This window comes from Theobroma cacao, chromosome 2, assembly GCF_000208745.1.
Source record: "Theobroma cacao cultivar B97-61/B2 chromosome 2, Criollo_cocoa_genome_V2, whole genome shotgun sequence".
Classification (NCBI taxonomy): Eukaryota; Viridiplantae; Streptophyta; class Magnoliopsida; order Malvales; family Malvaceae; genus Theobroma; species Theobroma cacao.
This window is the reverse complement of record NC_030851.1, coordinates 34849807-34874406: the sequence shown is the minus strand read 5'-3', so window position 1 is coordinate 34874406 and position 24600 is coordinate 34849807. Positions and strand designations below refer to the sequence as shown.

General features: G+C 34.8%; 4 protein-coding genes across 4 annotated transcripts; all 4 read right to left on the bottom strand.

Annotated features, from left to right (window-relative positions):
* Nucleotides 1409–3622, bottom strand: LOC18609746 (heavy metal-associated isoprenylated plant protein 20). Its single transcript, XM_007045019.2, has 3 exons — nucleotides 3234–3622; nucleotides 2963–3038; nucleotides 1409–1983 (listed from the first exon to the last, which is right to left on the bottom strand). Exons 1-3 carry the CDS (start codon nucleotides 3315–3317, stop codon nucleotides 1691–1693), a joined length of 453 nt encoding a protein of 150 aa, XP_007045081.2. The 5' UTR covers nucleotides 3318–3622; the 3' UTR covers nucleotides 1409–1690.
* LOC18609745 (putative fasciclin-like arabinogalactan protein 20) lies at nucleotides 11359–12423 on the bottom strand. The gene has a single exon (XM_007045018.2). The coding sequence runs from the start codon at nucleotides 12421–12423 to the stop codon at nucleotides 11359–11361; it is 1065 nt and encodes a 354-aa protein (XP_007045080.2).
* Nucleotides 13018–15884, bottom strand: LOC18609744 (pentatricopeptide repeat-containing protein At1g71060, mitochondrial). Its single transcript, XM_007045017.2, has 2 exons — nucleotides 13545–15884; nucleotides 13018–13435 (listed from the first exon to the last, which is right to left on the bottom strand). The coding sequence occupies exon 1, from the start codon at nucleotides 15681–15683 to the stop codon at nucleotides 14046–14048; it is 1638 nt and encodes a 545-aa protein (XP_007045079.2). The 5' UTR covers nucleotides 15684–15884; the 3' UTR covers nucleotides 13018–13435; nucleotides 13545–14045.
* Nucleotides 16384–21107, bottom strand: LOC18609743 (beta-glucuronosyltransferase GlcAT14A). The gene is made up of 4 exons (XM_018116240.1): nucleotides 20138–21107; nucleotides 17622–17697; nucleotides 17417–17532; nucleotides 16384–17304 (listed from the first exon to the last, which is right to left on the bottom strand). Exons 1-4 carry the CDS (start codon nucleotides 20619–20621, stop codon nucleotides 16790–16792), a joined length of 1191 nt encoding a protein of 396 aa, XP_017971729.1. The 5' UTR covers nucleotides 20622–21107; the 3' UTR covers nucleotides 16384–16789.

Sequence of the window (24600 nt, the reverse complement as noted above, 5' to 3'; positions counted from 1 at the left end):
GGAAGTCCAAGATCTGGGGTGCACGGCCAGATCTCACACTCCCTTGGGGAGATCTCGTCAGATCTGGTATTCTACTGTCAGATTTGATCGTAAGGTGGTTGATCGATGTAAAGGAGTGTCGTCGATCGACCTGAAAAGAAAAGAAAATAATAAAAAAAAAAGTATTTTAAACATTTTACTTTTAGATATTAATGCCGTTTACACGTTTAAAATGGATAATTTATTTTAAAATTAATGAATTACATGCAATTATGATCAAAGGTTGAGAGTGTTAGTATATTTTACCTTATATTTTACCTTATCATCTAATTAGATAATCTTGAATTTGAAGAGATCCTCACTTGACATAATTTATGTAGTTTTTTACAACTTCAAATATAAATGGCAATCATTTATGTCATAAGAAAAGGATAAGCACATAAGAATTGGGATACATCTATAAATTGTTACTAAACTTAGGATTATGAATTGGATGACAAATTAATGGAGGTTTTCTTTTTTTTTTTTTAATTCGAGAAAGGAGGATTCGAACCTTGGTCTCTAGATAAAGGATTATACACCAATCAATGAGCCAAATGCTCGGATGCTGATAAATTAATTAATGGAGGTTGATTTTTTAATGCTTGGATGCTCCATAAATTTTTTTGACATTCTAATCTTTCTTTTTTATCTATTCTATATTTTTATAGTTATTATAGTTTTTTTTAAAAAATATTTATAATTTATGATGATTTTAATAAAATAAATATAAATATCTATTTACATATACTCTTTTCCATTTTCCACTTTGGATTGGAAATGGAGATTAAGGAAAATGATTTGACTTTTAAAGTTTTTAATATTTTTTAAACAAATTTCATAACATTGTTAGTTATACTTTTTGATGTCAAAAATAAAAAAAATTATTAAAAGGTAATACGAAATATAGAAAATTATGACTTGTAAATGCTTTCTAAATAAAAAAAGTAGACATGATTATAAAACAGATTAAAAAAGAAAAGTAAATATTCAATTTGAAATTAAAAAATATAACCTGACTGGTTACACGGAATATATGTAGCAATTTTTTAATTGTAAAACACGAAACCGTACTGTTCTTTTCTGCCCCCAAACTATCGGGCAATGCATGGTTTTCCATTTTTAGGAGGTAATATTTTTAAATAGAAATTACAATAATAAATTTGAAAAAGGAAAAAAAATAATAACAATTAAATAACTTTCGAATATATATTTGATAACCTATTTATGACAAAAACCATTAATCCAATCAATCAAAATAATATAAAATTAAATCAAATTCAATATGATGGGACTTTGATCAGCCCAAATTATTGCGTTTTAAATTGGCAATTAGTTTAGCAGTTCCCGCATAGAACAAAAGCACGTCTAATTGCAGGTGATCAGTATAAAAAATTAAAGATGACTTGAATTTTCAACTCCTCTTTAAAGAAGGGATGGGAATAAAGTACGTGCTAAGCAGGGCTATATGCATATATAAGCATATTCTGTAGAAGTATATAAATAGCCATATGGAACTCAAGTGTAACTACATGAAAAACCCTACTCTAGAAGCATTCAAAACCTCCCTTCACAAAAACTGAAAACACCTAACTCAACCTGTCGTCACAAGAGCAAAATTAACATGTCCTAAACAGCCATGGCTTTTAAAGTTCTTCCATCAAAACCGCGCCTACATGACCGAACATGCATTTGGATTTTCGTCACTAAAGAGAGTAATGAACTTCTCATCTGCTGCATTTGGACTAGGCAAAGCTTGCACAGCGTTTTTAACATAGCCTGACGGTGCCTTCTTGTCATAAGCTTGAGCAACGTAAGGGTAAGCCACTAAGTTATAAGGGACGTAGGGCCAAAACTCAGCTCTCTTTCCTGTGCTCTTCACTTTCTTTAACACCTTGTTTGGCTCAACGTATCCGGTCACGGTTACTCGGCTTTGCTTTCTGTTCACGTCAACTGATTTCGCACCTAAACAAGATTATAAGGAATAAAAAATATGACTTCATGGCATTTACCGAGAAAACAAATTAAAAAAATGGAAAGAAGCAAATTGGGGTAAAGTTTTAAAATATGTCATGACGAGGACAGAATAATTACGACGTGAAAGCGGTAGATGACGTGGCTGGTTTTGATTAAATCACTTGACGTTAAGGGTCTGTTTGGTTTGTGGGAATTAGTAATGCATTTATTGTGGCAGTCCAAGCCCTGAGGGTCTTTAATGTCTCCAAACAGAAAATAAAAGATATTTCCAACTACAGTTTTGTTGTTTCCAGAAAAACTTGTTTGTTCTTATCCTTTTCAAGTGATATGCATATATACATGTTTCCCTTGCTACGCCGAAGCAGAATAAACTGTGTATTTACCATGCAAGTGAAAGAAAAAACAAAATAAGGGAACTGGAAATAGCAATCTCTGGTTCTCTGTAGAAAATTTATGGTTTTAACTTCGAGGACTTTGCAGTACGGAGAGAAACAAGCATAAATATAGCTTCTGTTTTTTGCGGTTTGTAAAACGAGGAAGCTCTAGCGATTCTCCTTTTCTTTTGACTTGGTTTGTTTTTTCCTTTCCCTGTCCTCCTTTTGGAAGAGAAATTAAATACTCTTTATTGTCTGTGCTGAATTCTGATACGGTATAGCCATGGAAACCAGGCTCGGAAAATAAGGTGGCTAAAGTGATAGTCAAAGAGAAGAAGTGCAAAGGGCTGCAATGAAACTTGTTATTAACCTTTTTTCATGAACTCTCATGATTCAGTAGGCTGTGACGGATTACTATAGCTAACAGGCTTTGGTTAATTCTTTTTAGAAGGCAAGACCCCTTTTAGCCTGGTTGGCTTAAGGGCTTCCTTCCTTCCACCATGAATCAGGACATGCATGATTAACACGAAAAATTTAAACAAAAAGTAAAGAAAGACTGAAGATTGAGGGAAGGAGAGAGCATTCTATTGAACCTTTCATGGAGGACACAGCGTTTTTGACTCTCCTTTCACAGCCATCACAGTCCATTTTAACCTTGATCTCAACAGTCTGCCAAAAAAAAAAACAAAGAACACGAAACTCGGTTTTTAACATCAAATTAAGGGAGCCACTGAAGAAAAGATCATCACTAGCAAATCAAAAGAGTAAAAGGAAGGAAGCAGTTGACAGTTGAGAGAGCAAAGACTATTACTGTAACCAAAAGGCGAGAAAAGGATAAAAGAGATTATTGGAGTTGACGAGTACCTGCATTACTTTTCGCTTCTTCCTTTTGGTATGAACAGTAATTAAATCAGAAATGTAGTCAGAAAGAGAGTCCAAAGCACCCATTTTTTTCTTTTCAACTAGTTATGCAAAAGCAAGAGGAGTTTGGGAGAGTTTGAAAGAGTTTTGAAGGAGAGAAATGGGTCAGAGGTTTGGGCATGGAAAAACATGGGACATCGGGGTTGTATTTATAGCAGGGTAAATGATACGATGGGGGGAAATAAGAGAGAATAATTGATTATTGTGGAACAAGTTGTGCTTAGAATTTTAATATAATAAATTAAGATGATGACTTGTGCCCCTTAATCATGCCAATTTCTCCCAAAATATCATGCAGGACAACTGGGCATTTGGGGTTCTGCTTTGTTTTGCTTTGGCCGCAACACCTTTTAATGGGAAAAGAATTACATATTGAAAGGGTCTTAGGGTCCTTTCAGTAGTAGCTTGCTTATTTTACAGGTTAAATTAATGGCGAGCTGTTGTCTGGCTGTTTTCGTTGGTCCAAAGAAAGGGAAACTGTTGTAAAGCGGTTCAATGTCCGCGTTGATTACCTGTTCAGTGGCCTACAAACAGGTGTTTTCTCATTTGTAATGCAAGTAATTGATTGCCTATGCCCACCGTTTGTTCTATTTTTTTTAACCTATATTTTCCCTTTCTATATTGATCTAGTTTTATGGAATTAATAAAAAAACCTATTACTTTTTGAATGGAATATAATTGATTGCCATGGTTTAAAAAAAATTACATATTAACTTGGTTCAGTAATTTATACAGATTAATACTAAATGTATCAAAATGACGTGAAACAGAACGTGTTTGCAATATCGATAAAAAATAAAATTAATTTTAATTAAATTTTAAAATTATTTGTAATCGTAACAAAAGAAATAACATTTTGAAACATATAAGAGGGGTTATTTTTTCCACCGTTAACAACCTTACAATCATTGAGTCTCTTTTTATGAAGCCCTAAATGTGACGGATCACTTGATTGTGAGCGGCAAAAGGTCAATAATCTTCCAAACAAAATGTTTGAATTATTGTTTTCTTTTTCTGTTTAAATTATTTATTTATTTGGAGGAATAACTCCCATCGTTCTGATGGAGATATATAATTTTCACATATAAAAGGGGGATCAATTATTTAATGATCTGGAGCCCGTCTGTCTTGCATCATTGGGAGGGTGAAAGGGTCTGGGTAGCTGCCTGCCTCTCTTGGACTATTCCTGCCATGCATAGCCCTTTTCTCCTCATATTATACCCTCTTGTCCCACTCAACGCCGCGCCTACTAGTTACCACTGCATAATCGTTTGTAATTTGTAACTAGCGATGTCAACATCATGACTGCCAGGCTTACAAACTTTTAAGTTAGCCAATAAAATTCCCACATCCAAGCCCACAATAACACCAAAATAAATAATTATTCAGAAATAGAAAACAACCAAATGAGTAAGTAACAAATTAGATATGCAACATTTAGATTTCAATTACTTGTTGGAAATGTATTGAATGGTAGACATCAAATGATCATATCACTATGAGTTTTTTTTCTCAAAACTCAATGATTATTTTTTCTTCTCTAGAAGCAGAAGTACTCAATGATTTGACATCGAAATCTCCAAACAAATTTGTCACGCTAAAAATCAAAAAAAAAAAAAAAGACACCCTTTTGTCAATTGCCACGTTAATAATTTGCCAATATCAAGGAGGAGCCTATCTAATTTCTTGTCCAAAAATTAAATATATAGAAATCAAAGAACACTTGGGTGGTTTTTCTATATGCGGAATCTTCAAGTATTTCTGAATTATGGACATGCAAAGTACCTGTAAATGCAAATTTCCTCATTCTACAATTAGCTAGAGGTTAGCCGAAATGTTGATGGATTTGAGAAGTAATGCAAGCGTTCATCCTCACACAACTTTTTGGTATCCATTCCTGCCACAATTTTATGGCGTCCCCTCCTTGTCGTCAGCTTTCAACATTCTTACAGAATTCTTTTAGTTGAAAAGCAAAGAGCCTAATTTCGATTTAATTTCAGGAAATATTTATAAATTTGCTCTAGAATAATTAATTGCATCACACATTTTAAATTATATTAATAATTTTGTTTAGCTATATATCAAATCTGTTAATTATGTCAATTATATCATTTCTTAGTATATATATAATTATATATGTGTGTACAAGAGGAGGGATATATAAAATTAATTTACATATTCTATAACTTCATGTACAATTAATATTTTAACAAACTAATTGTTGTATTTAACAACTTATTCATACTCATTATTCATATAAAGTTTCAAGTCAATTCAATTTTTATATCATATCAATCGAGAACATTATTTTTTTCAATATATATTATTGTTACATGAATAGAACATAAAATCAAATGGTTGGATTAACAAAATATAAATTATATAAAAAAATCCAAAGATGTAAACTTAATTATTTTTATATCGGTATAAGTGGATCCCTAATGGTTACCTTAAAACTTCAACTTAGAAGTGTCGATTCCAATCCTAAAATTTATAGAAAGGATGAAATTTATGGATGGGAGAAGATTGTTATGTCTTTTGTTGTGTTGTCCTAGGTTCAATGAGTATGGCTCTACATGTACCAAAACAAAGTGTCTCAAGATGTTTTGGGAAAATTAGGGAAGACTGTCTAAAATGTTTATGTTATACTAGGCTCATATGTCAGCAATTGGAAATCATATGAAGGATTGTTGAGAACTATCACCAAATGCTTGTCATTAGGTAACTGATTAGGAGAGTAATCCCCCAAGGGTATTCAGTATTGTCAGAACCAAATGCAGACAAACTAATTAGTAGGAATGATGCATGCTCAATCTTATCATGCTTGATCGGAGGAAGTTGTTTCCGAGAAGTGGGTCTTGAGTTTCATTCCTATCAAGTATCAACATCCTTATCCTTTTTCAAAATGAAGCCTAAAAACCAATAAGCACTTTGTTAGCAATAATGTCCTGCAAAAAAAATCTAAGATTTCTGTCATTTGGCCTAATTTTGACAGGGGAAACGCATTAAATGAAATGGGGTCTACCTTATGTAAAGTCTTCTTCCCTACATACAAGGCAAACATCCAGCCATCCACTCGAGGACGATTTCCATGGTTTATAGTGCTTCCGCCTCCATAATTACGCCATGTCATTTTCTATTTATGCAGATTGGTTGAGTATATAACTGTTCAAACCCAAAAAAATGGAACTCTACCCGTTCACTCTAACTCTAGGAATTAGTTGACTCAAAATAAATAAAGGAAATACTAATTAAAGTGTCTGAAAAGAAAAATGAAGAAATTAATAATGAGAGAAAAGTTGTAAAGAGAAACAATGAACCATATATATTTATATATAAACCACCCTATATCTTGTTACAACTCTTCCACGTGAAAAGGACGTGCATCTAAGCCTCAAGCACCCCCTACTTGATAACTTTAAAACACGAGTATGGACATTTCTAAGCAGCTAGCATATGCATGGCTCATAGCTGAAAGCTGCTATGCTCCCTTCTTTCCTACACCTCGCATTTTATCAGGATGATTGTCCAATTCAAAAAGTATCTTATTCAAAGTTATGCACAGCTTATAATTCAAGTTATTGTAGAAGATGATTGTGGACCATAACGTTCACATGCGTGCTGCTCTGCTAAATTGGCCTCTTAGGGACATTTTGCTTGGATTGAGAGAATAAAAAAGGGAAGGAATTAGGGAAGTTTGTAGTACCTGTAATATAAATGTAAAATCTCCAATGTATTATTTAGAACATCAAGTTATAGAAAACAAATGACATACCTATTTAGATCATCGTGAGCAGCAAAATAAACAAGCGGAAGCTAGGAAAAATTTTTAGTTAGTGTCTTCTTCTCTCGTTTGTGGCAGCTCGTAATTTTGTGGATACTGTGATTAAGTCAGCGGTGAAGAGTGAACCTGATGTGTGTTGGGCCCCTTTCTCGCCCTCTGGCTCTCCTGGGGGCACTATCTTAGCTGAAGTGAAGGAATGAAGAAAATGTTGAAGAATCACCTCAAAAGCCTAACCAAGATTTAGACTTATATAGTGCTAACTCTTTACATTCTGATATCATCAATCTTAGTTGACGAGTCTTCCTAATCATAAATCAATTTGGATAGATCAAATGCTTAGCCAAGCCTAGTGTAATCTGATAACAACAAACAAAAAACCAGACTGATGACTCTAATATTGCTTTAAGTGGTGTGCTAATTTAAATTTGGTTAACATCTAAACTAGTAAAAACTGAGTGAAACTCGTGCTGCTCCTTACATGAATATACGCATTTGTTTCCTCTTTAAACTTCATTCTCATCATGTTTTTGATATCCTTGATACCCAATTCGGTTGTTTTACTCTTTTATGATTCTTATGCTTCTGTTCATACATTTATCGTTAAGTGTCATGCATTTTAGCTATAAGGTTGAATTATCTCATGTTATTCGTGAGTTTTAGCATTTTTTTTGCTCGTTCAAATAAAATTTATTAAATATAAAAATTGATACATAATCCTAATTCTTGTTAAGAAGATCAGATGCAAACTAACAAGTAAACGTCAAAGATAAATTGTAACAATTTCCTAAAGAGAGGAAAGTGCAAAACCTCACCCAAGTTCACCTCATTTTAGTATGATGCAAAAAACATCTTAGCTCTATCCACCCCAAATTTAACCCACAAAAGCATTGACTTTCTGAAAGGTTTACACAAAGACAATGTCCCCGATCACTTTACATAAGTTGTGATCAATTTCACTAAAAATATACCAATAATTCCATGAGCCAAGCTTGTCGATGAAATTACCACTTTAGAATTAGATTCAATAATCAACCTCTTAATTTGTACCAACACAAGATGAGGATGCAAATAGTTGGAGTGCATGCTTAATAGCCATCAGTTTCACATAATTATTGGAGTCTTGAATCCTAAGGGTGTCGAAGAATAATCCAATGACAGAGTCAAAAAAATCCTCAAATGCTCTTCATTCTGTAGATCAAAGTTTACTTCTAACCGATCTATCCACATTGAATTTACATTCATTCTAAAGGGAAGGAACCCATGAGGTACCTAAGAGAAAGTCACTAGAGAGTCAAGAAGTATTAGCATTTCAAGGTTCAGTCTCAAAACCCCATTTTACATATTTTACCTAAGGATTATCATCCATGATTTTATCTTCTTTCTGCTGAGATTTTTTACTCAAATTCTAGTTTATGTTTGTTTAGAATTACTTTGTTTAAATAGTTATTTGGTGATTACCTTTTTTTTACTTGTTAAATAAGTTTAAGGTTTTTTTTGGTGCTTATAAATATGTGCTTAAACTTAGGGTCAAGTTTGGTTTATTTTGAGAGTTGAAAGACTCTTTAAAAGAGTATAAGAGAGAGAGAGCTCTTGAGTGTAATGGGTTTTGGGTATGTGGGATTAAAAAGAATTGATGATTGTTTAATGAAAGTTGGTTAGTGAAAGTTGATTGTTTCATTAAAAAAATGTGTTCTTTGTATTTGGTTATTTGTTTTGGCTTACTTGATTGGGTATTAGTCATAACAAATGGCATCAAAGTTATCCTAATGAAAGATATCGGTGGATGGGTTTCGAAGTATGGGATAAAGCCTTATGATGGAACAAATAATTTTATTTTGTGGCAAGTAATGTGCTTGATGTGTAGTACAACAAGGACTGAGAGATGTATTTGAAATAAAGAAACTATAACGACTACAAGTGGGAAGAGATTCAATAAAGAACGGTAAATACAATTCATTTGCCTTTTACTCCTAAAATTAAATATGATGTATTGAATAAGAATTTTTTTGAAAGAGTTGATAAATGAATTAGAAGGAATTTATATGTCAAAATCCATCAGAACTAAGTTATTTTTGAAGAAGGAATTGTATAGGTTGAAGATAAAGGAAGGAAAAAGTTTAAAGGTATGCTTAAACGAGCTCGATAGATTTTTTACTCGGTTGTCAAGTATAGAAGAGATAATTAAAGAAGAGGAATATAGGACAATCATTTTGATTAATTCACTGTTGAGAAATGTGATGTCATAACTACACCAGTGATGTTTGCTGATGATACTTTAAGTGTGAAAGATGTGATTGTTATTTTTACATAGCATGATAGATTAAAACGAGGATATATACAAATATACATACTTTAAAAAATATATGTGTATATAAATTTACAAAAGAGGGATGTTAAGTTACACTAGCATATAACAATCACTAATTGTTACACTATTCTATAAATTTCAAAACAATTTTTATTTTAATAAATCAATCATTTAATTTAATAATTTATTTGTTCTTGTCAAGTATATAAAGTTTCGAATCAATTTAATATGGATTACATTGATTGAAATATATCTCTTCTCTTTATACATATAACGATTAAAATTTTATTATAATCAATTATTTAATTAAATTAAAATTCAATTTGCATGTGGAGATATATAAAGTAAATCATATAAACATATATGAAATGGTGTAAAATTTAATCAATTTTACACGATTTAAGTGGATCCTTCAATCCTTATATATTATATATATATATATATATAATATTGGATATCTTGGAGAGATGTACACTTGACTATCCAAAGTCAAAAACTTGGGAAAGAGTTGAAGGAAAATTATAGTGCTACTAAGATTTAAATTGAAAAATGGGAGCCACGCAAATTTGAAAAGATTATTTAAATAATCAGATGATAGAGAAGAAGATTATTTAACGCCAGGTAGGCGGAGTTAGATGAAGTATTGGTAAACGTCTTTGTTCATGTCACACTGTGCTTCAATCGATTTTATACGATGCTCACAAGTAAATGTGCAAAAAATAATAATTATAATAGAATAAATAGTGGTTCTCGATTTCAGGGCTTAATCAAAATATCAAGTTTAGTTAATTACACAAGAAAACTGCACTGATATGATGTCGATTTGCTTTAAATGATGATATAACAGCCCAGGATCGGGAGTGACTTAATGTGTTCATCAGTTGACTCAACAAAGCCCAAGGTTTTGTGAATGCAACTATCAACTCTCTCTTTCTCTCTCTCAATATTATATATAATAAACAATATGATTTGAACATAAGCAGATTCATCAAGGTTGCCCAATATCAAGTGCAAGTTTCACAATCATAATTCATAAGAAAATGATCTCTTCTTTATTATATTGTTATAAAAAAAATATCACATAGATTTTTCTAGATGAAACATATGACCGCAACATTAAATATATATATATGATAATTTTTACATCTTCTGTGTGAGGTATTAAATATAAGAAAATATAAATGTTACATCGTCTTTTAATGATAAACAGTTGTTGGTTAATTAGTGGTTGATTAAGCATGCCACGACTGGCAAGCCTTGATGACCTGGCATCACTAAGTGTGAGATACGCCTACGATGTTTATGATTAACATATATTTAATGAATTAGACATGTACATCGTGAAGAAGAGTTAAGTCAGGAACTTCAATGGGAGGAAAGTAAGCAGGAGTTCCCCTTTTATAAGCTATATTGCGAAGCACCAAGAGCATATTGTCCAACGCTTGATCCCAGCTCCTTTAAGAGGCCCTAGCCCAAATATGTCCAAGTCAGGCTTGCGAGCCAGGACATCAAAATTCTGAAACATCTCCCCTTCCTTTTTCTTTTTTTTTTAATTTTCTTTCTCCCTTCTCTAAAAGTCCATTCCAGCATCGTCAAAGTCTAATCTGAGTCTCTTCTGATTACTCAAATTTGTAATCATAACGCAAAATGTTGCTAGTTGAACAGTCTTTCACAAAACAATAGGAGTTAGAAGACAATTACTCGTCCTTACCATCATACTCAATTTAGTAGCAGATTGTAAAATGTAAACTAATGTCAACTATTCAGCGTAGGCTCAAATTAATGGCATTATTAAAAAGCCGAAAAACTCTGTCAAAGTCGATACCAAAAGCCCAAACCATATTTTCCTTACAACAATAATTGCATCCAAAAGATTTGTAGACAAAGAATCAATTCCTGGTTGTTTTCAAATATTCTCATCATAGGGCGCTTTGACTATGAAAAGAAAAACAGGCAGAATCTATCACCCTAACCATCTAGAAGCCTGAACCTACTCGAACCCAAAAAAGGCCAGATGGGCAAATCACAAGACTTGGGTAATTACGACTCAGCAGAAACTTTGAGAGAAACAGGCAACAAGTGGCTAATAAAATCTTGTCCAACTTGGAGTTCTCAGCCGCCCCACTTCTTGCAGCCACTCTAGCAAGTCCCCCGCTGTCACTGAGGCCATGAACAACGAGCCAATCACTTTGAAACAGGTCGCGGACCATAACCTTGGCCCCGTTGATCGTTACATTGGCATCAGATTTTGCAACAGTGATATTGAACCCTCCCAAATAAGTCTCTAGCACTACCCCCTCATCCCAATTAACCAGATCCCTCCCTGGAATTTTACAAGGCACGATGAGGCTTAAAAAGATTGACGGATACACGCTCCAATTACCCATAAATGGCTTTATCATTTCATCAGAAGGAGCAAAGATTGTGAGCTTCACATTGGCTCTTGGGCTCTCCAACTGCGAGTCAAGAAAAGATGCCATGGCAAAGTACCCTTTTGACCTTAAAGCTTCGCTGGCTTTATCAAATGAATTAAAACTTCGAAACGTATCCGCTCCTACACATCCATGCTTGGAAACCTTGAAGCTTGGATCAAAAAACTTGTCAAGTTTATAGACTACCAAAGTCCCATCATCGTACGCGGGTGTCTTGCCAATCTTGACTCCATTTAATGAAAGCTGATCATCAGACGGTGAAGAGGTTACGATCAGGGAGTGGCTAGGAGACAAAGTGGTGAGTTTGGAACCAAAGGGGAGGGCATTGAGGAATGAGAGAGGAAGAGATTGAGGAGAGAAGTGGAAACGGAGAAGAGAAAGAGAGGGTTGGCCGGACTTAGCGAAGACAGTATCAGATGGAGAGAAAATGGTGAGGTTTTGAGTTTGTGGGATCAGAGTTTGGGGACCGTACTGGAGGGTTAGAGACATGGATACCATGCCGATATCGGAGAGGACTTGAGCGGCGTTGGAGATGATATTGGAGGAGGCAGAGAAGGAGAGAGAGGGTAGAAAGAAGAATACGAGAGAAAGGAGAAGTTGGACTGCCATGGTGGAGCTTCCAATTAGGTGGGGGGTTTTTCCAGGGTTTTTGGCTCTTGCTTATTATGGTGAAGGGAGGGTTTTGTAACTGTATGTGATTAAGGTTGATTTTGTAGCCTGGCTTGGAAGGCATTTGGCGGGAAAAGTTTGTTAAGGAATGGTTTGTCGGAGTGACGATAATAGCCTGGGAGTTATTTGTGAGGGACATTTGTAGAGATATATGCATTTATTATTGAATCAAGTACATATACTCGAATACTTAATTAACAATTTACTTACTTTAAGAGTGACACGCAACTACTACGGAGAAGTTTTAGTGCTTAACGTGGAGTTTGTTTACTCCAAGAATGATATATATTCACGTGGCGGAATTGGTTAGTCTTGAAAACTGCACAATGAGCAAAGAAGTGCGCTAGGAAGTCCAGGAGTTTTACCTCTAACAATCCAGGATTGCCCTCCAACTATATAGATAAGCATGGTCCTCTCAGATTTGCGGAAGGAAGAGCATTACATATATCTATAAGCGTAGGCTCTAAGACGTCATGTTTTTGAGAATCTGAAAATCCAAGTAAAAGAAAGAAACAATGAAGTTACTTCTGAAGCTAATAACATCAATGCCAACATACTTATTCTCATTCTAATTTGATCTAGAAAGTATACAAGAGAACTAAGGGTGGGCAAACGCACTACACGCCAAATAGATGAGGCTTGGCAAACCCTAAATACATCTTCTTGGATCAAATAAACCATCGATGAAGGAGATCAAAAGGTAGTTAATTCAAAATAAAAATCGTTGATTGGCCAGCCAATCTGCTCAGATATAGCCCTTCCTAGAAACATGCCATACAATGGAACTCCAGTCTTGCTGCTGCTGCTTACATCTCACATCTCACATCTCACCACAAATGAACCAGTTATTTGGCAAGCAAACAAGGTTTAACAACTTAATTATTTGCAGAAAGCTCTCATATCTGTATATTGCACTAACACCCAATATGCATAGCTGACCAAAATCCTGACACTGCCCATTGAAGACAAGGTGATGACTATTGACATAACCTATAGAATTTGGCAATTTATGTTGTTCAAACGACAAAGAAGATAATTGAAAGGATGAGAAAGTAACTCACTTGATTGAGAAAGGGAATGATGAGCTGAAAGCAACACAACCCCCTTTCTCCCCTTTGTCCACTCTGAACCAGCTGAGAGGCAGTAAGATATTGGATTCATCTGTAATTCACAAAGCCAAATAAAGAGGCAAATATACATTCTTGTAATCTTTCACATTAAGTACTAAAGTGATATTAGATTCCAGAGTAATTAGTTCAATGATGAATAAGATTAAATGATAGCAATATTTTTCATCCTTAAAAAGATCATGTCTTCCCAGTTACAACTGTCCCCTATCCAACTGACTCCAAATCTACAGTTTTGAAACTGCAAAATCTTCAACCGGTAAATAGCCAGGATGAAGATAAAAGAAATTGCCACAAAGTCACACCTTTGGTTCATATCACGTCTATCAGATACCAAATATGTGGCCCAGATCCATTTACTAGGAAAAGATGATGACAATAGTGGGATCTCGTATGAACCTGAAGGGCACCATCATAAGCCCAAAGTCTCTCTCACTACTGGCCTCCACCAACTAATGGCATTTTCCTCAGCTTATCAATCTTCCTAGCCAAATTTAAAGCTGTATCCTTCTTCCCCTCATCAAGTAAAGCCTGTTTCAGATTACTAAACATCTTGGCTGGAGGTCGAATACCTGCATCCAACATTTCCTGAAAATACTTGCAAGCATCATCTAACTTACTGTTGTGACACAAGCTGTTAATCAAATCAGAGAACATATGCATTCCTGGAAGCACTCCCTCGGCCTTCATCTGAGCCCAAACCAGCATTGCCATATCCACTTGCTCCTCATTGCAAAACATCCTCACTATAATTTCATAAGTACTCACAGTTGGCTCACAGCCCGGCTCACTGGTCATTTTCTGGAAAACCAAATAAGCCTCTTTCATCCTTCGAGCCTTTATCAGGTGATGGAGAATTATATCGTATGTTCTTGAATTTGGACCGACCAAATTTCTTCTCATCTCACCAATCACCCGAAATGCATCATCCATTTGCATTGACCAACAATAAGCCCCTACAAGAGAATTATAAGTAGGTGCCTCAGGTGCAAAACCACAACTCTTGGAACGTTCAAAAAACTCAAGAGCTTCACTTAACCTCTTCTCGGAACCCAATCCATTAATCAAAGTACAAAAAATATGAGGACTAGGCTTACAATTCTTTGCCTCCATCTCATGAAACAACTCAACCGCCCTATTATACTTCTTTGCCTTACAATACGCATTGATCAAAATACCATAAGTCACAACATCTGGCTCGAAACCCTCATCTTTCATCTCTCGGTAAACCTCGTCTAACCTCAACAAGTTGTGTTCTTTTCCCCATCCTTCCAACAAAATTGTATAAGACTTGATATCAGGAACAAACCTTCTCTTTTTCATTTTATCAAACACTTTGTTTGCTTTCTCAACATGTCTAGATTTACTCAAAGTATCAATCAATCTATTAAAATCCGACGTATCAAGCTTGAACCCAAACTCCTCCATCCTCTCAAAAGCCTCTATAGCCTCTTCAACCTTCCGGCCCCTTGCGTACCGCCGCGAAATCAATGCAAAAGTATCTTTGCTTAACAATTTGCTACTCTTCATGTCATTCACCAAATTCCATATCAATTTGAATTGCTTAATCTTACCCAAAGCTTCAATCAAAGCATTGTAGCTTTCTGTATTGTATTTAAACCCTTTTTGCTTCTCTGCCCATGTAAAAAATGACATTGCAATGACACCCGCATTACTTAGCCTCTTCAAAACCTCTGCAACAAGTGAAGGGGACACTTCAATTGAAGCGTTTTCGAGCAATTTATCTACGTGAATATCAGAGCGGCTTGAGAGGAGTTTGCAGATTTTGGCTGCGTCTTCTTCGAGTTTGGGTTCGGCAGGTTTCTTTTCATAGGGCTCAAAAGGCAATTTTTTGGGCATCAAATCCTCGTGGATCGATCTGTAGATCATAAGATGAAGATTTGATGGATACCCAAATGAGTCTTTGTGGTCTGGAAGCGAGTTGAGATTGAAATTTTGATGTTTGATGGATTTCTGTGAGTAAGTGGCGAGTGATGATCTTGTGCAAGGAGTTAGAAATTTGGGTTTTGTGTGGGTTTTTGAAAATAAATTCAGAAATCGAGAGAGACCCATTTTGATTCTTTGTGATACTATGATTATGACTGTGAGATGAAAAATCCAAAATTGGAATTTTCCATTTTTGAGGGGATTTAATTTTGGCGGGAAGAGGTGTGGCCAGTAACAACAAAGAAGCGGTGAGATGAGAGAGCAATATTTTTATTTAGAGGGATTTTCCAGCTCTGTTTAGCGGCCTTGCTGCTGTTGCCAATTGAATTCAAACATTACGTCCTCAAATACAGTATTCTACATACACGAGTATCTGATTAACTATATTAATCAAGTTATTGTGGAAAAGAAGAAAAAAAGACCCTTTCTACTCTTTATAATCAGATCAGTATCCATGTCATTCGACAAAACATACAACTCCCTCAGTCACTCTGACTAGATAAAGTTGTCACTTGTTGATTTCTTTATCTCTTCATTTCCTATAGCTACTTTATTTGCTGATGTTGGTTAAAACATCAGATAAACAAATCAAAAGTTTGTGGGACTATGTAATGACCATCGCCAGCGACTTCTTTAATGAGCCTATCAGAAAAGAAATCAAGTTCTCTCAGGATTCATGATGCTTGGAAATGGTGACGGGATGAGCATAGCTGAGCAAAATAACAGACCTTTCCCAGCCTGTTTTCCTTGCCACAAAATATTCCTATTGCGGGGATAGATAGATAGATAGATTGCGCAAGAGAGAAAGAGAGAGAGAGAGAGAGAATGACAATACAACAGGATATTTTAATCAATGAATTTGTCTTCCAACATCAACGTGCCAAATGAAAGGTGGGTAGAACATACAAGAGCGTGCAAATGGCAACGCAAGAGGGAGGTCTTCTTAATCAACGTACACTTCTGGGTGGCTTGACCATTAAATACTAACCCTGAAGCCAACAACACAGAGCAAAACCTCAAGTGAATTCACTTGTTCTCCCCTTAATTCTGGCATCTCATATAAAAAATATCGTAGCCTGTGTGATAAGAGGAACCCCCAAAAAATAGGCATACAGACCAAAGAATGTATCTCATCTGATGGTGTTCTTTTGAACCTTTCATGAGATTCAGATGCAAGGATAATGCGCTGAGTCCCTGAAACATTCACCTTTTAGTTCACAGTTCACACCTCTTCATGTGCACTGATTTGACTGTGAATTCCAGTCATCAAGAAGGTTTATTATAGTTTCCTCAAACTTCTTTGCCTGAGGTCCAGGCTTCAAGACATTTACATCACCCCATTGGGAGCAAGGATCCATCCACCAGCTCTTTCGGCCAGTGCACCATGCCCCTGGGGCAGCACGGTTTCGCCCACGATTGAGGATCTTTTCATCAACCATGTCCAACACAGGATCATCTTTTTGAAACTGTCTCGCAAAAGCTGCTCCACTTTGGGCCATTTGATCATAATCAGTAATGTTGAGAAAGTGGGGTTCCATCTTTGGAGGACTGTCCCAAATCATATATCTTAAATCACCGTTAACAGTAGTATTCTTGAACTCCGGTGAATTGCAAATAACAGAATGAAAATAGCTTTCTTCAGCCAACATAACATTGTTGAAATACATCAGAAGGGTCCGGGGTAGATTATCCCACCCAAAAAGGCAAAATTCCAGAAAGGATCTGCTTAAGACAACCCATTGGGAACCTGCAATTCAATACCAAACTGAATGATTGTAGCATCTCCATAGAAAAAAACAGTCAAGTAAATTTTTATTTCATGAACAGTAATGGACTGCAATGGTATGGATTGACTTTGCCTGTGAATACTTTGAAAGCATCAGGCATTTGTCGTTTCTCTGTAGCATGAAAAATTTGGGTCCTCCTAGCTAGGTAAAGCCCTGGGTCAACTACAATAGGCTGGATCCGTTGACCTCTGCATAAAAAATGAACCAATATGATTTAGATTTAATTGCAACTGTGCAGCAGAAGCATCTATACATTTCATGAAAAGGGTTTGCCTACTCTTTCCACCCAAGGTCACTAGTATGATCAATGAAATTGAGGTCCCTCCTAACAGAAGAGAACACATGGGACAAATCTGAGATGTGAAATAAAACAAACAAAAAGGTTAGTACAATTAAGAACAACACAGCATGGTCTGACAGCGGAAGAATAGTAAAAAATTACAGAGTAACATATTGAGGGAAAAGAGGCATAGGGCCAGCATGAGGAATTCCCATCATCGAAATCGCAAAGGAGAAATGCAAAAAAAAGGCACAGGTGAATTCAAGGCTATTATAGAAGAAAAGTAATACTGGAATCTGAGATTTTGTCCAATGTAACATCCAAGTTTGGCACCTATGAACCGTGGGTTGGTTGGCACATTCAAAGTATTGAGGTTGAGAGAAACAAACAATTGGGAGGATATGGGACAGAGGGCTTTCTGGCCTAGTAGCATTGGGAACTAATTTTAGGATTTCAATTTTATTCTGTCTAAAGCTTCTCTTCAGCAGAAATTAAATCAGATTTTTCGATATATCCTATCAACAATGAAGTGGAAAACAAAAATTATTACAGAAGTTTAAATCAATAATCAAATAATGGTTCCAACATGATTATCGAGTATTTGAAAAAATTAATCTTTAAGTCAAAAGTGGTATCATAAAAATATTATGCTTCGTTTTATTTATTACCCAGCAACCACTATATTCATAGACCTGAGTTGCCTAGTTGCAAAAGTGTTAGTTTGCCAGACTCTACAACAACCACAATAAAATAAATAAAGAACATCAGAAATTCAAAGCACTTCACTCCACAAGTTAATGCATCTTCATCACGGGAATTCTTCTCACCCAAAGTAACAAAGGATACTAAGCCTCTTTCTTTCCCTCTAACATACTAAACCTTGTAATAGTTACTGACCAACCAATATTTTCATAATTGGTCACACTTCAGACAGCTGCTGAAGCTTCAGATCCATATCACCTCACAGTAAAATCATTATTATTATCCTGCCCTTTTTTAATATCTTTTTTTCAAGATCATAGAGTTTACTATAGCATAATGTTAGCATTTTTTACCCTTAAGTAGGCCATTAACCAAAACAGATACTACCATCTATAGCTAGAAAGATTTCAGTAGAAGAAAAGACATCGCTCATTTCCAGCGAGAAAAGGAACTGATTTAGTTTTCTGTGGCCCCTGGTTGTAATGGTATGAGGAAAATGGCCCTGGGTCTAATGCCAAAGTGTATTAACTTGAAGGATCTAGCTTCATATCTACAACAACCAATAATCACGGAACTGATGTACCAACAACTATGTCTGGCTATCTCAAAAACAGACTTAGAAAGTGAAACTGAGAGTGCTGGACCAGCCATAAAATAAGCAAACCACAGTTCTATCGATGTAACAAATAATTTAACAGGCAGAAATTCGGTCCAAAAGTTGCTTCCCTTCACTAAACTAACATTTGAGCAAAACTCTGCAGATCTGGACCCAAAAAGGAAATTGTAGGATTGAAACCTCCTGAATCATCAATACGAATCTGCTCAAGTACACTCATTAAGAAAAAATAAATGTCAGTCATCCTCCATTATGTACTTTCCACTATCCAGTATGTCAATCTGATACCCCCACTACCATATACATATGATCATGCACAAGTGCATTCGTTTACAACAGATAACAGCTTCAAGAGAATCTCCATTTCATCGATGCAGGGTGTTTGCTAGATGTTTTCCAATCTAATCTACTCCCAGGACCAGATTATGTTTTAAAATAAACTATGCTAACAACAGTTCTCATCTGATGGATAGATGTATCACCAAAATCATTGCAAGTTTCATTTCTAGATTGTTAAAACTGCTCCAAAATAAAGATTGCTAGTTAAAGCTAATCCATGCTTCCATGCAGAAATCTTTATTTAGTCAGCACTAAAACCGACATTTTAAGTAAATTAATATCTTGACACTATTATGAAGCAAAATATCTTGATAAGAAGTAATAGCAAGAAAATTCTTAGAATCATGATACCATAACTGGAACTGGAAACTAGTCAGAAACATTATCAAAATCAAGAATTTTCCTTGAATCATGTACAACATTCACAAATTCAATCCAGAGTTTTAGACTGTATGGAAAGAATTTAAGATTGGAATGTTGCACTAAATCTGGCAGAATGAATCTAAATAAGAAAGCAACTAAAAGAAAAGTTTCTGTTGAGGTGAACTATTTATACTGACTACACTGATTATTCAGCAAACAGCAACCTGACCCCAATACAGAACCTTTAACAAATCCAATTGATCATAAAAAAACACCTTAATCAAAAAATCTCAAATTCCCATTTCTTATTCAACCGCACACTATATGCCCAATGCTAATTCATTCGAATTTCCAGTAATTCCAACTATATCAAGAAGTTGTGTATCCAAAGTAAAACTTTTCTCCAAATCAAAACCTCAATTCTCCTAGCAACTCCATACAAAAGAAAACAACATAAATCCAAAACAAAAAATCAACAATCGAAACCGCTTACCGTCTTGAGTAACCAAGGGATAATCCAAAGCGCTCAAAGCAATAAACCAATCCCAGCCACGATCAAGCTTCATCAAAACAGCAGCAGCATGTAACGTGGCAGCAATATGCGTGGAACCCATATAAGAAAACCGATCAGGCTTCCCAATAACATCCACATTTCCAAAGCTCCTAATAGCAGGCACAGATTTCAAAGCCAAAGCCAACCTATACCTTTCCTCATCAGAAGCATCAGCTCCAAGTTGCAACAGATACCGATTCCTGGGATGATAGACAGCAAGCAGTAGCCTAAAGATCCGATCTTTATCACCTCTCCCACCAAATATATAGTACCCAAAAGCTGGTGGATAATGAAGGCCATGTTGGACTAGGGAAGGGAAAGGTCTAGGGGAGCTGAAAGCTGAGATTGAGTAAAGTAAGAGGAGGAGAATGGAGAGAAATGTAGTGGAAAAAAGAGTGAAAAGCCATTTCTTTTCAGCTCCCATAACAATAGTGTTTTAAACTCTTCAATAATTGTAGCTTTTTTGGGGGGTTTTTTTTATTCGAAGATTGAATTTTGAGCATATGGGGTTATAGATGATCAGAGGAGGACATTTGGGTTGAATTTGGAATTTGGAGATGTTTCAGGAACTCGGTATTTGGGGATCTTCAGTTTCAGAAGGCTGAACAACATTGGTGATAAAATCTAGATCAGCACAGTAAAGCATTTTTTTGTTTTTGCCGAATTCTCTCTCTCTCTGTGTAATGCCAATGCAAATGATTAAAGCATTTCTCTTTTTTTTTTTTGGGTTGTATGTGTAAAAGGCTCTGTTTCTTCGGTGATGAAATGTTTGGAGTTGAAGAGTTTACTAGGGTTAGGGTTTTTTATTCTTTTTTTTCTTTCGGTTAGATTGGCTTTGGTGGAGCGGATATTCAAGTTTCAATATTTCTTGGATTTTCTTCGCTCTCTGCAAATACGATCTGATTTGCTTTTTCATAATTTGATCCAACAAAAGTTAAGGATTAAGTTAACCCACTTTCGCTTTGCGTGTGGCAAAACTCAAAATAGTTCGGCCAACTGAATATTCACGGGCTCCACTCGCGCGTCGAATAACTCGCTACCGTCAAAGAAAACACCTCGAAATTCAAATGAGTTCCACGAGTGGTTATCACGCGCTGAGGAGCGAAGGTGGGGGGAAAGATTTGATCTCAAGGGCTTGGGTGCTGTTGTTTTCACATGTAAAAAAAAAAAAAAATTAAAATTTGCTATTTCTAGGAGCAAGGGTCAAAGCTGGAAAATAGAGATTTTCTCCTTTCATTCATCATTTTAAAATTGACAAAAAAACCAAAGAGTTGTACCATGGCAAAGTCATCATGCATGTGTTAAGCAGAGACGTGTCGTGATGTGATGGAATTGGCCTCCTAATCTGTTACACACATTTTTTTAGTTGTTTCAAAGTATAGATTTAAATAAGGAAATAAATATTAATACGAAGACCAAAACAGATTAATGTCACACTTATTGGAAGGTAGATAGATGGGATTCGCGTTTTTATTTGAAATTATTCCCATAGTTTTTCAAATGTCAAAAGTTTTGAAGGCCAAGTATGTATTTGTCACTAATAAAGGAGGTTAGGCTGGATTTTGGACTCGATAATGATAGAGAGAGAGGGGATGGATCAGCCTTATATTCCGTAGTAATTGTCCTTCTCGCCAGTATAAGTTAATGTGGGTTGTTGAGTAGTTGAATTGCATCCGCAAATTCGCCAAGTTACTATTTGATAATAAATCATGTGACTTTTAACGAGGCATTTTTGTAGGCGATGGGGTGGCTCTTTTGACTAGGTATATGTGCCTCTTCATCACAAGATTTTGTTACTTAAAGAGACAACGTTTTCTTGAAGTGCTCCCAATTTCTTCATTGGTTTAGCCTCCCAAGTCTCATAAATGCTTGTCGAGGAAAACAAAGTTTTTACTCGATTGGCATTGGCGTTGGCATAGAGCAAAGATCTTCGTTATTTTTTATTGGAACCAAGAAAAAAGGTAAATATTATATACAAGACATAGCTTTCATCGTACAAGTTCGATAGTTATAGTTATTATCTATGTTTATAAACATAACATAAAAGCAAAGATCTTCATTATTAGTATACTCAAGGGTATAAATAAATCCAAGAGGTTTTCAAAAAACCAAGCTAGTCCTCTTAGAGTCTAAGCCACCAACCTAGGAGACCAGCAGAAAGCTCGAGCCACCCTTAACTTAATTTCAACATTGTTAAAAAAGTTTATTCTAGTTATCGGCTCCTCATTCCCTTTGGTAACGAAGACTTTTGGAACCTTGACAATCAAATCCTATCAATCTATCTTTCTTGGCAATCGTTTTCTCATATATTTTCATGCTCGGAGATTTATTTTTTGCCAAACTCTTACATTAGTAATTCCTCCCTAGTCCAATAGCAAGATAATTCCTAAATATTGGTAACTCTTCCTTGGTTCTCACTATTGAAACTTAATTACTATTGACAAAACAATCGTTGCAAGTGATACGAGTATGTATCACTTCTAACTCTTGCAAGTTTAAATTTTCAAATCGAGAATAATGTTACTTAATTAAGGCTCTATCAAATTTTTATGATCAAAAATTAAGAATAGAATATGTAAACTATGGATGAATTTAAAATTTTGTATGAAGAGTGATTAAAATATAACTATAAAGATAATAGATGTATATTAAGTTTTATACATATAATAAAAAAATTAAAAATTAAAAGGTGACGACCATCACCACTCGCCATTCCCTTGACTCTGTCACTAGTAAACATTAAAGCTACAAGTCTTATCATTATCAAAGTACTTGGTTAAGAGATTTAGGTACGAAATAAAGGTAGAATTAAAACTTTTTATTTTGTCTAAGATAAACCTAGCTTTTACTGTCATATTATGAAATAACTAGATTAGGATAAGTAGTTAAGAAAGTGCATTTTTCTTTTACTTAAGGATTCATGTAGTTATAAATAATTGTATGTATTGTATTGTACAGTCACGCATGCATTGTGAAGAGATATAGGTGAGTTGACAGATTTGGATGATTTATCGATCATTAAGACAAACAAATTTAATAATGCAAAAATAAACTTATTTATAACATCGAAAACATGTTTACAATAAAATGCTATATATATTATCTTAATTAAAAATTATATATGATGCAATGAAAAACAAGGAAAATACAACCTCTTTAACCTATATGACATGTGAATATGTGATGCAAAAGTCCTAGTAGCAAATTGGATTCTACATGATATGTAAAATGACAAAAATGCCTCTAAGATGTACATGCCATACTTCAATATTATGATAGTCTTAATGCTATCATATTTCTATATATTGGGTCATCATGTATATACTAATGCACTTACATAATAGTTATCATACGGACTTGTTGAGTTCTATGTTATCAAGCCATTTAAGAAAATAGGTTTAACTTGTAGTAAGACAAGGCCGCTTGGAACTTGAACTGCTATTGGATTAGATATATACTAATGCATTCACATAATAGTTAGGGAAAAAAAACCCACTCTTTTAAGTTTTAATTGAAATTTTAAACAAGTTTATTAGTTTTCAAAATAAATATTTCGTCTAAAAAATGTAAACACCGTTAACAGAGATTAAAAAAAACTAAAATGGTTTTTTTTTATTAATTTTACAAATTATTATCATATTTTTTTAAAAAAATTAAAAAAAGAGCACTAGATTGGTGCTCTCATGGGGAGCATTTTTTTTAATTAATAAAAAATTAATAAATTATATAATAATAATTTTAAAAATGAATTAAAGATAAATTTATTTTTTTGCTCTTGTCATGTTATTAAATTAACAGTTAACTAACGGTTAGATCTAAGTGTCGAATAAAATTTTTTTTTTAAGGTAAAATATTTATTTTAAAAATTAATGAAATTTCATATAATTTTGATCAAAATTTAAGAGAATAAGAGTATTTTACCTTAATAATTATCGTATGGACTCATGGAGTCCTATGTTATCATGCCATTTAAGAAAATAGGTTTAAATTGTAGTCACATGATCGAGGCGGCTTGGATCTTGAACTGCTATGGCCTTAGATCTGCACTCTTTAAAGACTTCTTGTATTTGCTTTAGCTTGGACCTTATCTTAAGAGCGGAATCTACAACTTGACTTTTCTTCAGGCTAGAAATACTCCCGACTCTAGTAAACTGCACTTATTGCTATTAATATGAGAACACAACTGTTTCAGCCCAAGGAAAATTAGAACTAAATCTTACGCATAATATTTCTTCAGTCTGTACAAATAAGAGTCCAACCAAGTCCATCAATCGAGTGCCTCCTACAGATTGAGTGGTCTTGACGATATACGATCCACTCCACTTCGGCTTGAATTTGCCCTTGGAATCAATTAATGAAGGTCGCATTTCCTTTTAAAGACCAAATCTTCATTTTTTTTGAAA